This window comes from Columba livia, chromosome 2, assembly GCF_036013475.1.
Source record: "Columba livia isolate bColLiv1 breed racing homer chromosome 2, bColLiv1.pat.W.v2, whole genome shotgun sequence".
Classification (NCBI taxonomy): domain Eukaryota; kingdom Metazoa; phylum Chordata; class Aves; order Columbiformes; family Columbidae; genus Columba; species Columba livia.
In genome coordinates, this window is record NC_088603.1 from 73,845,984 (window position 1) to 73,861,534 (window position 15,551).

The window sequence follows — 15,551 nt, forward strand, 5'->3', positions numbered from 1 at the left end:
CTGTAATTTAATGGACTACAGAATACTCCTGCATATTATCACAAAAGGCCAAGTAACTGCAGCTCTGTAAGAATATTATTTTAATAATAGTATTTTAATATTCACTCCCTATTATAAGCCAATACCTACCTAAGTATTTAAAACACTATTTGTGCTACACAGAGACTATACAACTTTCTGGTTTTAGGCTTCCACTTTTTATCATATGTACAAGAATGACATACAGCACTCCGAGTGGCATTTGTTAAACACTTATTCCAAAGCAAAGCACAAGCTCATTTTCATATGTTGTGGAAAATAAAGTTCATCAGAGAAAGTGAGCCTCATATCTATCTATCTGTACATCTCTGTCTATATATATTTAATCTGCATGAAAAGGGAAGAATTGAGCTTTAGACTTGGGCTTTCCTCTTCATCAGATAGCGGAAACAAAAAGGTGTAATGGGGTGTTACTGAGGATAAACAGGAACTGTTGATCTCCTTCTGCCCTTAAAAAAGTTTGCAGTTGCACACTTGGTTGGCTAAACCTAACCCAAAACACTCACAGCTATAATGGAGACACTTCAACAGAGGTACAGTTTTCAGGGGTGATGAAAGCCAGGATTTGCCATGCAAAATATACTGAAATTATTCATATGAATGCAAGCATGAAGTTTTTCTCACCTCTGCATGTACAGCAATGATGTTCACTAATGCTTCTTTCAAATAGTTTCTGACACCTGAAACAAAACAAACAGGATAATTAAAAACTTTCATTCTGTTGTCTCAACAAAGCCATACTGTTCTAGCATTCAATACTGTACTTTTTCTTTTCATTCTTTCACTAGTACTTTTGCAATCAGAGGCAGAAAGAGAAAGTTCCACAGCCACACCACCAGTCTATTTCCTTTTTCAAATCAAATGGAGAAAGACACGTTTCCTTACAGCAAAAGGTTAAAAAAGCCAGTAGGTTCCTGTTTCAATAGTCTTCTTCTTTCACCAACTTTGCAATTTAATAAAAACCTAGCATTATTAAAAAATAAATTATGGATGTCTTGGTAGAATACACATACTATGGCACAGAACATGCACCACTGCTTGGTAAGTTCTAAGGAAGCAGAGAAGTCAAAGGTTTTTGTTCGTACAACTGTCTTCAGCAACATCTTGCTAGTTTATCAGCTTCTCTGACTGTAAATTACTGTAGATAGAAACAGCAAGTACTCTTGTTTCTCTGAGAGAGGTTCAGAAGATATTACTCACAGCAGTTTATAGAAGATGTCATGCCTTAGTAGAAATTTCCTCTTGGGGAGGATGGAGAAGTCAAATAAGCATTTTATTTACCAAGCATATGAAATGTTTGTCAATGTATACTACAACGGAAGTTCTAAACGGGACATTCAACAGGGTATGCTTTAGTCAGGACAGGCTCTTAGTCCCCTATGCTGCTGTAACTCTGGAGTAACTTCCCAGATCTGGACTTCAGTTGTGTGAGATCTAAAACAGGCAAAAATATCTAAAATTGCCCCATTTACTTTTCTGGGCACTTCGCTTTGTAGGCAAAGGCAAACTAGAAAGCATTTCATTCATTAAAAGTATGCATAAATGTTGGAAGTGCAACATAAAGTAATGAGAGGGTTACTCGATCGACACGACCTCAACTTCTAATTTCAATTACTCCAGCATGAATGAGAGAAAGCGCCATGAACCCATCACTCTCTTTGGTATATTCAATCAACAGAAAAGCATGGGAATCGTGGACAAAGACTGGTGAGACCGCACAGCTCAGAGATCACAGTGTGATTAAGGTTTCTGTTATAAAAATGACAAAGTGAACCTTTAATCAGCTCATCTCACTTGCTCCACCTTTCCTCAGAAAACACTAATGCAGCAGCTTAATCCTGCTATGAAAAATAGCTTTCAAAGGAGTTACCTGAGATCACAGAAATGAGTTATTCTATGGGAGAATAGTGTCTCACAACTGCCATCTCAGTTGTACTAATTTTTTTTTTAACCACTGGTCCCACAACTCGCCTCAAGATCTAAAAAGCAGACACTTGCTCTTTCTTACTTAGACAATTCTGGATGAAAACTTTGTAAGAGTAAGCTGAAAGGACAACAGGACTCCCTTGCATGAGTTACTGACACTTCCATCGCCTCTGTCTGCACTGCGTGACACAGCCTGGAGATGAGAACGGAGGGAGCTTCCCAGAGGGCATCAGGGGTCTCTTGTGGGAAGCTTGGGGTGCTTGGGGGAAGGTGGAGGGAGTGAAGCTGAACAGTGAGTCCTGTTCCAGTCTGCAATCAGGATGTAACTGAGCTCTGCACCCAGGCCTGTGTATTGAGAGAGTCTCTGTTTAAACAGTTCATAGCAAAGAAGCACATGTCAGATTTTACTGCTCTCACTAAAAGCAGTTTGGTTTCTGAACATAAAATACAAAATTGTCAAGACCTTTATAGAAGGAATGTTCTATTCTCACTCTGGAAGAGATGTAAATAACTGAAAAACGTAAAGAAAAATACAAGGCTTTCCCCACACATTCCAAAACATCTCTAATGCCTTTTCTTGCTGTCTTTATTATTTTGCTTGAAAAATCTCAGTCACTCTTTCCATTTAAACTAAGCCAACAACAAGTCAAACAGCACAGTTTACTAGGTTGAAAGCTTATAATTTATTGTTATCTTAGTGATTTTTTGCAACAAGGAAGGAAGAGAGGGAGGAATAGAGCAATACCAGAAATTTCATGAAACTGTCATTTTTTTATCCTCCTCTGTAACCTGCAAAACAAAGTAAGGATGCTACACACCAGTACTTGAACCACACCAAAAGATCATAGGTACATGTGGAAATGTAACACCCCCTTCCTTTTTCCCCTTCTACTGTTTTCCTTCTTCTACTTCACTCACCCCAGTTTAAATCCTCTGCAAGGTTCACATAACAGATGACAAAATTTCTATCATGTCCCACAAGCAAATACGACTTGACTAGGCACCAAATGGTTGCATGCAAATCACATCAAGAGGTACAGGGCAAATTTGGGAGCTGGTTTGCAGTTAACCTCTGGGTGCAAAGTGTTGACTTTGGTCTGCAAACCTATGTGGTATTCAGCTTTTGACTACCTACCAGCCTCATCTCGTGACAGTAGCATCTTTCATGTGGAAACTATGTGCTTTTACTTTTGCACAAAGGCCATGCAAGATTAAGAAGTGTTATCGAGGAGGCAAGTGAAAAGTTGGAATGTATAGAGACCAAAGCAGGTGAGTTGTGCAAGAGGCTGATGTGGTTCTAATGAAGAATTCTCATTTCCCACTCATCCCACCCAAGCTCCTGAGAGCACCCAAATTAAACAACTTTTGACTGTGCTAGTAAAAGTTGCCTATCAAATGTGTCTGTGGAAACCTTCCATAAAGTATTTCTTAAAGAGACAGTCACTGCTATACCATAATCAGGTACTCTTAATTTCTACAAAATGTGAAATACTAATGCCAGCGACATTAGCACCAGGTGTTAAATACCATTGCCTGGCGGTGCACAGCTAAGATTCAGATGTAAATGATGATTTTATAACTGAAGACTTCAAAATGAACTGACTAAATGGAATTGAGGTGGAACCTATAGAAAAAATAAAGCGACAGTAGATTAGTATCGTACATTGCTAGCCCACACCAGCCGTAAGACAACATTGCTAACTTAAACTTCAGTGAAAGCAGAGATATTTTACATTGCATTTTTGTTCCACATACAAGGACAAATGGGTGAAATGAGACCTTAAAGGAGATAATTTCTTGCCATTCCGGTTGCACTAATTAGGTGTTCCTGACCTCTCACAGCAGGTCCAGTCCTGCTACGATCAGGGGACTCAGTACAAGATCAAGTATTTCCTCGGTTTCTTACACAGGTTTTGCAGCTTAAGAGCAAATACTTCAGCACAAACTGCAAAGTTAAGCAGTGTAGAGACAGTCCAAGTATATGAAACTATGGTTTCCTTAACTGCATCTGTCTAAAAGACCTTGTCTTGGAAAGCCAAACAAACTAAAGATGGAAAGAAGCTACAATTGCACTCCAAACATGCAAGTAAGTGGAACCAGACAGGGAGAGAAGGGAGAACTAGCTAAGCTGCAAAACAATACTGGCACAAGAAAGAAAGGTATAAATGAATCCACCATCTGTAAACTTAGGCTGGAAATTAAAAGTAACTGTGTAACAGGTTTGCCCTCACTATGCTATTAAATATGCGGTGTTGTGACAACCACTGCTGCACGGAGCCAGTTTCCTATCATGAATAGAGCATAAGTAAAAACTGTATTTCCCTCCAGCCCTCCTTTTCTTCTTATTTGTGGAGGATTTTCATTGTTGCGTGTGGAGACAAAGCCAAACATATCTGAATGTCAGGACCTGCAGGCATAGTTAATAACTATATTACATTTTGAAAAATTACAATTAAAAAATATCCAATTTCTGATTTATATCACTGCACTGTTTGTGGTAGGCTTTGTTGAAGCAAAGTATTACTCTTCTGGAGCATGATTCACTGGAAATACAAGCAGTGGCATCCAACTGTGAATTTGTTGTGAAATTCATTTCAAAATGAAAAAATTCTATCTAGAATAGAATTTTTGTGCAGCTTTCTCTGTGGCTGCTCAGCAGCCCACGCAATTACAGTTTTTGGGACACCATGCTGCCAGTCCTTTTATCCAGCACTGAATGCTAATGCACCATATAACTGTAGGTTGCAACTATTAGGCTAATCAAGTGAAACATAACATCCTTAAGTCTAAAATAGCTCTTATTTAGCATACTGAAGCACAAATACAATGCCTTTCCATAGCTTCTGACAGAAATGTGTTAAAGAAAGTCTCAACAAGCCCTTGCAATTTCTATGAGGAAAACGTTATTATTCTGTTACAGCATAAATGCATTCCACTCCCACTCTCTTCTTAACACTGAAGAGTCTGACTTGCTGGAATTCTAGCTGCCACTAACAAAACCCCAATACTGCTCTAAAGAAAAATGGATGGGAAGACTGAAGATGTAAAAATGAAGGACAGTTTCAGCCATCAACTATCACAATGGCTGACAGGAAATTTAAAACAGTACCTTCCAGTTTTGGGGCCTTCACTGTACTTTTTACTGGTGAAACATCTAGCAAGATTATCCATTAAATTTAATCTCCAGTTTACATCACCTATTAATTTTTTTTTTTTAAACAAATTAAATCCATCAGAAAATCTACATTTACAAGCAATTTTAACAATACAGTCAAGCTGTAGCAAGGATGACCATGTAAACCATGGGAAAAGCAGAAGGGAAAAAGATTCGTGGTTCTGAGGAGTAACAGAAACTAAACTTCTAGCTTGCCAATGCAAGACTCATTCGGGAGATCTTCAGATGGCGTAGTGCTACCAGTTGTCCCACATGTAGTTCTCAGAGTTATGTTTCCCCCAAGTACTTAGATGACAGCATTCTACTATGAAACTCCAAAGTGACTGAATAAGCATGCAAGAGCTGGAACTGCAATACCATATGTGTAATTTTAAGACGCAAAAAAGCTACAAAAACTTGCATGCACAAATAGAGCAAAAGCTGCACGCACAGTAAACCTCAACTCATCAGGATGCTTCTTCTCTGACAGAAGTCAACACGGGTCTTCAAATGTCCCAGTCCTTCTAGTGTGACTTGACAGAGAGAGGATATGAGTGACAAACATTTTTCTGTCTTCTGTAGACTCAAGTTCAAAGAATTACGTTCAGCTAGGACAACAGAACTACACCAAAAAATTTAACCCAGGCACCTTGGGTTTGACATGAGCTCTTGTGAGACTGAACCTCATTTGAGGTGGACAACTGGGGAGCCAACCTTGCTGCTGCCTCTCACTGAACAAGCCTTTCAGCTTGGCTGTTGTATTAAGAGGAGGATAAAAGCACATAACTATTCAGAGAAAGTAGGTGGCGTCAGCATGTATCTCTGCTCATTGGCAATAAACCACACCAGACATGAGGATGAGGGGCTATGATGGGTCAAAAGAAAAAAAGTTCTGAGGCAAATTCACAGTCAAATGAAAATCAGGCAGGAATATTAAAAGCTGCTGCTCTTCTGTGGAGGAGTTAAAAAAGCCATGCAAGATGCAGGAAGTTCTACAGTTTGACAGCTGTCACTCTATTATTAATTTATTTTTTTTAAAAAAAGCAGCAAAGAAAGAGAAGGATTCACCATAAAGGAAAGAATGGTTCTTTGTACGTTGACTAAGCTACCAGACCTGTTTCAAGACTGAGTTAACTCGCTTATTAGAAACCTAAGCTCTGAGGGACTGAAACAGAAATGAGACTTGGGTAGGCACAGAGCCATCAATTTAGGAAACAACAGAGAGCATTCTAGCCTCTGCAGGAGGCCAGTGCTTGCATGGGCAAGCAACTGCTGCTGGTGGTAGCAATGTTTCTTAGTGTCTCTGAAAAGAGAGCACTAAATTTGTTGGCCTTGAGGCTTGAACATGACTTGGTAGAGCCAGGAAAATTGATGCCCAGGAGTCTAAAATTTCAAATTTTAAGCCCGTCTAACTGTACGCAATATTTTTACAATTTATTGTTCTGTTTGTGAGTCATGCCAGTAACAGTCAATCAGTCTGAAAACATTTTTGCCTGATTACTTTTTAATAAAAACTTTCCTCAAAAATTACAAACAAACAGAATTTGGTGATCCAAAGAGATTAATATTTTTCACATTTAGCTGCACAGCACTGATACTTGACCATTCCTGGATGTTCCACTTGCTTATGCTGACACAGAGTTTAGGAATAGTAACCCACAAAGGAGGATAAACGGCAAAAAATACTAATTAATCTCCTCTTTTCTAAGGAAGGCACCTGCTTTTTAAATTATTTGATATATATTCTTTACAATTACATTACACCCTACTGCCATATTTAACCGAATCGATATTGGCGATGTTAATCTCCATGTTTCAGACACATAGTACCAAACTTTACAGCAAGTCACACTCGAAGTGTTCTAAACTGTATGTCAGTTAAGCTCCTGCGGCTCCTCTAAGTTTTTAATCGGCTATATGAAACTACTGGTAAAAAAAAAAAAACCAACAAACTACACACATCTACTGCAAGTCGTTAATCAGCACTGTGTAGTGCACATTAAAAAAGAAACTAATGAATGGTGTCCACAAAGCCCTGTAACTTCTTTAAACAGTCTGATTTTAACTGTTGAATTTCCTCTAGGTTCTGGCTGCATCGCAGCTGAAGCAACAGCAATATTGAACAGCTGCTTTAACTACAATTATTCTAGCATGTTTTCCAGTGTGGTTCAGACATTTTCTCCCCATGAAACTCACGTTACAGAAGCTGAAGTATGAGCTAGCAGAATGCCCTGTGGGATGGCAGCCTGTTATCTGTATTTCTGCAGCTCTCCAAAAGGCAGAGTGCTCTGCAGTACCCCAAGTGAGCAACCTCATGCCCTGTGCTGCTTCTTGGGGATTTCAAGATCAGATGGATGCCTCCCGACAAGCCGAGCTGCCCGACACATACCACAGAATTTCACTTTTCTATCTAACCTAACCCATAACTTCCGACTAAAATCAAGTAATCTGCTTTTGAAAACTAAAAATACAAACAGGTAAGACTGAATGGGTGGGAGGGAGAAGAGGCACTAAAGAGTGAAACATTGTCTGAGGTCACAGCAGGTCAGCAGAGTAGTCAGCACTGTCTGCATGCAGAAGTTGCTAGAATAATTTAAAAAAAAAGTGCAGACATACTGTCATACATAAATTTTAAGAGTTCTGCAGAATAGCTCTAGGCTTCTCATACTTAGAGATGACTGCCTGACACGTCCCAGAGCGTGACAAAGCTCTATCTGTCAACTACCTTATCCCAAGAAATGAGCAAGAGGCAGCAGAGACTAAAAGTGAAAATTAGAATTAATACAAAAACATTTTTACTTTTAGTATGCAGCATTCCAAATAAACATGACATACCTTACACGTAAAATACATCAGACTCGGGTTACAGGACTATGAAGTATGCATAGCAAAAAAATATTTTACATTATTTTGGTATTGTGAAGCTATGTGAAATACATGTTTTCACTGACTTTTTCAGAGCACTCAATTTGGATTTGAAAAGAATATACAAGCAATGTGGATGTAGAATTAAGTGCCGAGGATGACGTGAAAAACAGGGTGGCATCAGCTACCCATGAGGACCAAGAGCATGCCTGAGGCTACATGAAACGCATTTAAAAATCAAGGCGTTGTCTCTCAAAACTACCTAAAAATCTAACATTTATAATCAGGGGAAATTTAATGTGATTGACAGTCTGTTTAATTCAAACATAGGACTTAACGGAAATAATTAACATTCCATTATGAATGTTTCTAGAACAACAAACCATATTTGCCTTATTAGAAAATGCCCTAAATTATTTAATGTTTCTGGAAAATATTTTTAAAACCTAGCTACTATTTGCAATTACTATACTGAACGCAATACCTCATTTAGAAAAGTAGTGTTTTAATTTCCAAGAAGCCTATACCATTCAAGACAGTCTTCTAACTGTGGAATAGACAGAAACCTGACTTGTTTGCAGACACGAGCCTTTCATGACCTGCAGCACTGGTACATGAGTATGTCATGCTATTTTACTGAAGCGCCCCCACCCACACAGTGATATCATCTAACCTGACACCCGGCAGATGTTTTTTCTAAAAAAAGGTAAAAAAAAAATAGAAGAGATGTGACTTGGAATTTCCCCATGGACATAACAAAGCAGCTCACCTCTACTCTTTACAACAGCACACAGGTTTCTCCCTTCAAAGACTGTTGAGAGGAAATCAGCTTCAAATACCGGTACTACCAGTGGCCTGTTTTCTAAATTAAGGTAGCTAGACAAGCCTGTTTGCTCCTGATTACTAAAAAAGCATTCACTATCACACTTTGTTGTTTGCCCTGGATAAAAACATTTTCAGAAAACTGTCTGTAGTACTCTAAGAGCTGAACACTTATATCGGGTGGTAGCTCTAAAAATGGAACAACTCCACCAGGTCATAACATTTACCACCACTTAATCTGTTTTACTTATAACGTTCCCTCCCCATTTTGACTCATAAGTAATTTTCAAGTTGATTTTTAAAAAGCTAATAATTAGTAGCTGTCAGAAAAACAAATAATGAGCAGTGCAAAGAATGGCTTTCATTTAGCCATTGCTGCTGCGTTGCCTAAAGAAAGAAATACGGACATCATCATGTTCAGTAAATTCCTTACTTTTCAGCAAGATTTATGCAGTCTGATTAATAACACTACTTTTACTACCTCCAAACATGATTACATACATTTTTAAAAATATGTGCATAGTATATTAACTAATAAACACAGCCCCACATAAAAGAAGGGATAAAGTTGGATGAAAGTAATTATTTAAAACCAGTCTAGAACTGAAGATACAATTACAGTGTTCACAGACTTTTATGGATTCATGTGATACATCAGAAACAACTGAAATGTCATACAACTCCTCCAATGTTATTAAAGCAGAAAAAAACACAGATTGACTCCATAACCTCATTTGAATTTAACCAAGAATGTAAAATCTTTCACTAGGCCACTTCCTGCTATTGCTAGACATATTCCCTTCTGTAAACGGAGATGGATTTCAAGGTACTGTACTAAGTGTTGTTTTGAGAGTACATTCAGAAGAAAATGTGAACGTGTAGGCAAACTGGAAACTCTCTGGAGAGATTACCCACTTATTTAACCACATTTCCTGTTTTTTAACCCGTTTGTCCTAAGTCAGTCCTTAGACTACTGACAAAAATAGATACAAGTGTGCTAAAAATAGTCCATTAACAGGTCTTTCTTGGTAAAACTGAAAATGTTTTGATAAATCTATTGTTCTTACTAGGTCCATACTAATTGAATTGTGAATCAGATTAGTGTTTCCTTGAAATTTTTCTCAGCATATCTCATGGCAATTATAAATATACAGTGCCTTAGGAATCAGAGAAAAAGTCATAAGAACTGATAGTGACCTAAAAACATAGCTATCAATAATTGAAATTTAATGAAGAAATTAATGGTAATCTATGTAGGAAAGTGCTTTGACAAAGCACAGTTCTGAAGCAAGGAAGGACAGAGCCTGATTGCTGAGAGTCAGAACCTAGCTAAAGATTTTGAGATCTGAAGGCCAGAGTGCTACATCTTTGAATTAGTCGCCTTGTTCCTACTTTCAGCCATGAACCTATGTTGATGTAACACACTGAATGTCACTTGAATGTGACTTGACACAAGTAGCCACAAAACTACTTTCCAAAAAACATTAAACATGAAGGCTTTCAAGACTTATGTTGCTTGTAGTTTTTGAACTATTTTAATTCAAACAATAGAAATTAAGTCATGATGTTCAAAGAACCTGAAAGATTCTGTGTTTCAGCTGGCCTGGAGTAGCAAGAGCTCTAAACACTGCCAATAATGTGATTAATACCTTTGTCTATGCATGAACTTCAGTCTACAAGAGCAGAACACCAAAAGAATACTGTTTCTGTGCCCTCGTGAAAAGCTCAAACCAAGATGTCTTTAAAAGAGAAGCTGCTGAGGCTGTTTCTGCTACTTTCTGCTACTCCATCCAAACTGCCAGAAGGATCTGAGGGACAGCTGAAGAAGCCTGAAACCCAAATACTTGCTGCTTTCTGATCCTTACCACACACATTAAAATGCACTGTTTCTTGGGAGAGACTATAATCTGTTTTATCATTAAGAAGATAAGGAGCAAAACCTGTGAAGTCTGAAGACTGCAACAGGAAATGCAAAGCCCAATAGTGCTTCACTTTGGAAGCAGAGATGTTTGGTAGCACCTAGTACTTAAAAGATGTGCAGGTAGCTGAAGGCCAAATTTATACGTATGTATTTTCTCAGGAGAATTTGTTAAGAGACGGATTTACTTTTCATTTCCTCCATCAAACACCCCATAAAGGGTAAGGGGCCTTTTACCAACCCAAACCTGAAGGTCATGAGCAAAGGATGCTGCATACTATACTGAGAATCGAAACACAAAGTCTCTCAAATTACTTGAATTATTGCAGAATAAGCCAAATTTCAATCTGTTAATCTGGTAACAAGAAATGTAACTGGTGAAAAAAAAAAAAACCAAAACCACAAACCCTCTATACCAGACAAAAAGCCTATGCACTAATGTAAAAAAAATAGCTACCTCAGAGCTCATAGCCATCCATACTTCTTCATCTGAGCATACACAGGTATTCGCTCACCTAAATCACCACTTGTAAAACAATACATCGATCGCCCTTAGCTGAGCCCAGTACTTGAGATATATGACCCACAGAAACCTTTTGTTTGTTTGTTTGTTTGTTTGTTTTTGTTGCCCTCTAAGTATTAACAACATTGTCTGGCACAGTTATAGCTATTAAATGGTGCCCTACCTGCACAGTTGCCCCAACAACATGTGGCTGCAACCCAGAAATGTAACCCTGAGACAGAATAAGATTACAAACACTTCACAGACAACAAGTGTGCTGCCCTACAGATTTAGCAGCACTTAAAAAATCTTACGATTTCTACTTCAGTATTAACAGTTTTTTTTGGTTGAATTTAAGTGGCTATATATGTTTGACTTAAGGGGAAACCCAACAGTACCAAATAATCACAACTATCAGATAAAGTAGCTAGTTTGAGGTAGATGAAAAAAAATTGCAGTATGAGAAAAAACATTTTGTCCAACTACAACACAATATATACTATCTAAAACAAACCCATTGTTCTTCCTGAGTGGGAAAAATACATTCTGAAGAATGAATTTTATGTGTGAGATTCTTAGATATAACAAACCCTCCTTCTTGACATGAAAATGAATACATCTAAGGATGAATTAGTATTACCCGATTTTTTTCTACCAGTAATCCATTAGCTAGCTATAGGATGGCTTCCTAAGCAAATACTGCTTCATTCTCCCCAAGGAAAATTTTTAACAAATTCCCTTCCTCTGCCCCCCATAATTTTCATAATATAATAATCATAGCATTACGTGTATAAGTCCTGTTATCACTAGATTTCCAGTAGAAGAACAATTTTAATGCTGAAGGATTTTCTTTGGATAAACCAGAGCCTGTTATTAACCAACATGTAATGTGCTGAAAAAATCAGCAATCAAAAATCCCCAGCACATCTCTCGCTTTACAGATGTGCAAGTTAATGTCCACTCACATGTCCAGTGGTATCAGTGAGGGTAGAAGTCAGCAACACAGACTAAGCCCCCAGATATCCCAATATAGGAGGTTTTATGGCAAGAAGTGTCAATTTAAAAAAAACAACGAAGTGTTTCACAGATAAAGGAGTGTATCTATATGCTCCATAAAGATCCAGAATGACCAATTCAATCAGAAAAACAAGTAACTTCTTTAATTGTAAGGTATAGTAAAAATCAACATCACTATCAAAACTGAGAATGGTTGAATCAAAAAATCTCAAGCAATGTTTCCTTTCATTAACACAAACCAAGCATAGTCTGCAAGAATATTCATTTATTTCTTTCAAACACATCATTTTTAAGGCACCCTGAAGGTGTCCTTTCATGATTTTATAAAACCTAAAATTATCAAAACCTTTCAAAACACAGACTCACTGAGGGAACTGTGTGTTCTTCTCACAATTCCTGAAGTCACTGGTACTGTAATAATAGCCTGTCATACGCAAAATGACAGCAATTTCATAAATGGAGAATGGGCTTAGAGATATACTATATTTATGAATTTACTTCAGTTGTCACTCAAATATTATTATTATTACAAGAAATCAGAAAATTTAAGCAAACTGATCCAAAAGAGACCAATTTCACAAAGAAAGTATTTGGAACAATGTAGACATCAATAATTTTAGTGTCCAGTTATGTCCTGCATCTGTCTAACTTTCAAGCTACAGAAAAAAAAGTAGTAACCAGTGAAACACGTCCTGCATTTAATAGAATGACTTAGGACAGACATACTTTGGGAAGTAAAAGAAAAGGCAAACATCGCAAGACGAAGTAGAGTGTGGACTTTTAAAAATAGGGTTTATTTTGTTTTTCTTAAGAAAGAAACTTTACAAGTGGTGCTTTGAGGAAAAAGGTTACTAGGAGCAATAAGATACACAATTTTCCTGTCTTTTATGGTATAGTTTTGTTAGAATTAATAACGATCTTTTTTAAAAGTTGCTATTTCTATTGAATTATATCATAAGTACTATGGTAACGCGCGGGCAGCACAGATATAATATAAAAATCCCAGTACTTTTGGAACTTGATTCGGCAAAGGTCTGTGAATGCTCTTAACTCAGAATACGCAAGCAGTCAAGTCATCAGGCTGAAAGAAACCACAGGACTGGCTGGTAATATTTTTACATACTTCAAAATTGCTTTGTGTACCATTTTTGGATACATGGAATTTTTATTTGTCCTTAGTAACCGTATTCAGCAAATTCACAACCAAATCAAAGCCAGGGTATTAGCTTACAAGCAAACACTAAGAGGTAGCAGTATTTTGTAGGCACAGTGGAAGTGTCAATGCATGGGAAAGATCTGAGCAAAGAAAGGCACGTTGGTTACAGATGTGGTGGATTCATAGTAGAAGGTCATGCTCTGCTTCATTTCACCAAGTTCTCAAATTTGAGTTCTATGGTAAAATCTAGTGTTTTTTTTGCTTGTTTGTTGTTTTTGTTTGTTTGTTTGGTTGGTTGGTTTTTTTCCATTTTTTTTTTCTTTCCCCTCCCTTCCCCCCGACTTGGTATCTTGCAATGACCTTGTAGAGGCAGTCATCATTTTGACTTCTACCAACGTATGTATTTAAAACTGCACCATGTACTGCAGTCAAATGCATGTAGATGAGCAAATCAGTAATAAATACTCCCAAAAGTATACCTTAAATTTACAGCCAAAAAAATGCCATAAGCTGAATTTCATGTAGAATTTTATTAAACTCTCTCTTTAAATAAGTAGTGAGTTGTAATCAGACCACAGCAGCTTTTAGAGATGCTGCTGCTGCTGCAAAAGTAAAAAACCTACCAAAGCAAACAAACCAACAACTGGACCAAAACAAATAAACCTTACTGCCCTCTACTCTGCTAGAAAAAACAAAAAATGAGATAAAAATTGTGGCAAGGCACATACAGTATTCAGTGAGATCGCATATTTATCCTATTTATTAGTGAAGGTGGAAACTTGCACTGGCTTCCAGTGTAACTATTTAATAGTTTTTCACTTCCAAGTTTCACTGAATCCCTACAGCATTTTGAAAAGGGCATGAATTTAAAATGAAGAATGTCTTTGCATGACCTGAACAATAGATCCTTAAAAATTGTTCAAGTCCAAAATTAACATTTGGAAGCTATCTGGACTCAGGAGTGACCCACAACTGGAAAGCTTAAGATTTTTCACAGTTCAAAGTAAAGGCTTTTAATAATTTTGAATTACTTCAACCACTGAACAAGTCCAACACTATAATTTCATCCACACATCAATAAAGTTTAAGTGTTTCATTAAATTTAAATTGCTATTCGTTGTCTAAAGAAATTTTAATCTAATGAAATGCTTTTTATTACAATGGATCTGCTGTGCTGTTAGAAGTCTATCATATTTTCCCACTTAAAAAGTAAGTTCAAGGGCTTGATAACTTGGCTACAGAGAGAATATGCTCCAGGTTGAAATTTGTACAGAAATTTTGTACAGAAAGCTGAGATGTTTTGTTACACTAAACACATCCACCCCTGGATAGAAAGCATTATTGAAGCACTGAGCAGACCACTGTTTTCCCACTCTGCTAGGTTAGCTGTCTAGTGGCAAGGTGCGTCCTGGAGATCACATTTTCATCAGTGCTTTTACAAGTGTTAATAACTACAGCATCCTTTACTACTGCACACATTCAGGGACTAGAAAACAGTATTTTTTATCTCTCTCTTTCATATTGAATTCAACATTTGTTTATGCTTGACCATAAACCTCTTGTGCAGCATTTCAAACCATAACCCAGAACGTGAAGTGACTGGTGGGCTTACTAATGGCCTCAAGGCTTTTGGAGTTCCCCTGCTGAGTTGTCTGGGACAAAGCCCAGCTACTTTAAGATGATTCTCTGCATCTACACAGGTGGTACAGGAGGTACTATAATGCTAGATTTCGTACAGCCCTTGAAGAATCCCCACCACAAGACACTAAGCACCTCTATCAGGGGAGAAGACACGCTGTTACGGATTGTTTCTAACTAGTACCTACCTGCTAAAGGTTAATAAGACAAAACCATTCTCGAAGCACAGTGTGAATTAGAGGAACCATATAGGCAGGTCCCTGCACAGCCAAGTCTGGCAATTTTCATACAACTGAGTTTACTTAAACCAATAGCAAAGTTTTAACCTGGGACTTCCCATTTAAATATCAGACACAAAACCCTGATCCTTTATAATCACAGAATCACAGAATCGACTGGGTTGGAAAAGACCTCAGAGATCATCGAGTCCAACCCTTGGTCCAACTCTAGTCCGTTTACTAGATCATGGCACTAAGTGCCATGTCCAATCTCAGTTTAAAAACCTCTAGGGACG

The 15,551-nt window shown here is 37.6% G+C and overlaps 1 protein-coding gene across 3 annotated transcripts in view; it reads right to left on the reverse strand.

Annotated features, from left to right (window-relative positions):
- EXOC2 (exocyst complex component 2) overlaps positions 1-15,551 on the reverse strand; it is a 133,666-nt gene that overhangs the window by 10,098 nt on the left and 108,017 nt on the right. For all 3 annotated transcript variants that reach the window (XM_065052522.1, XM_065052523.1, XM_021293321.2), the window contains one exon: positions 664-719. In XM_065052522.1, the coding sequence (XP_064908594.1) occupies positions 664-719 (56 nt within the window). The remainder of the gene's footprint in view (positions 1-663; positions 720-15,551) is intronic.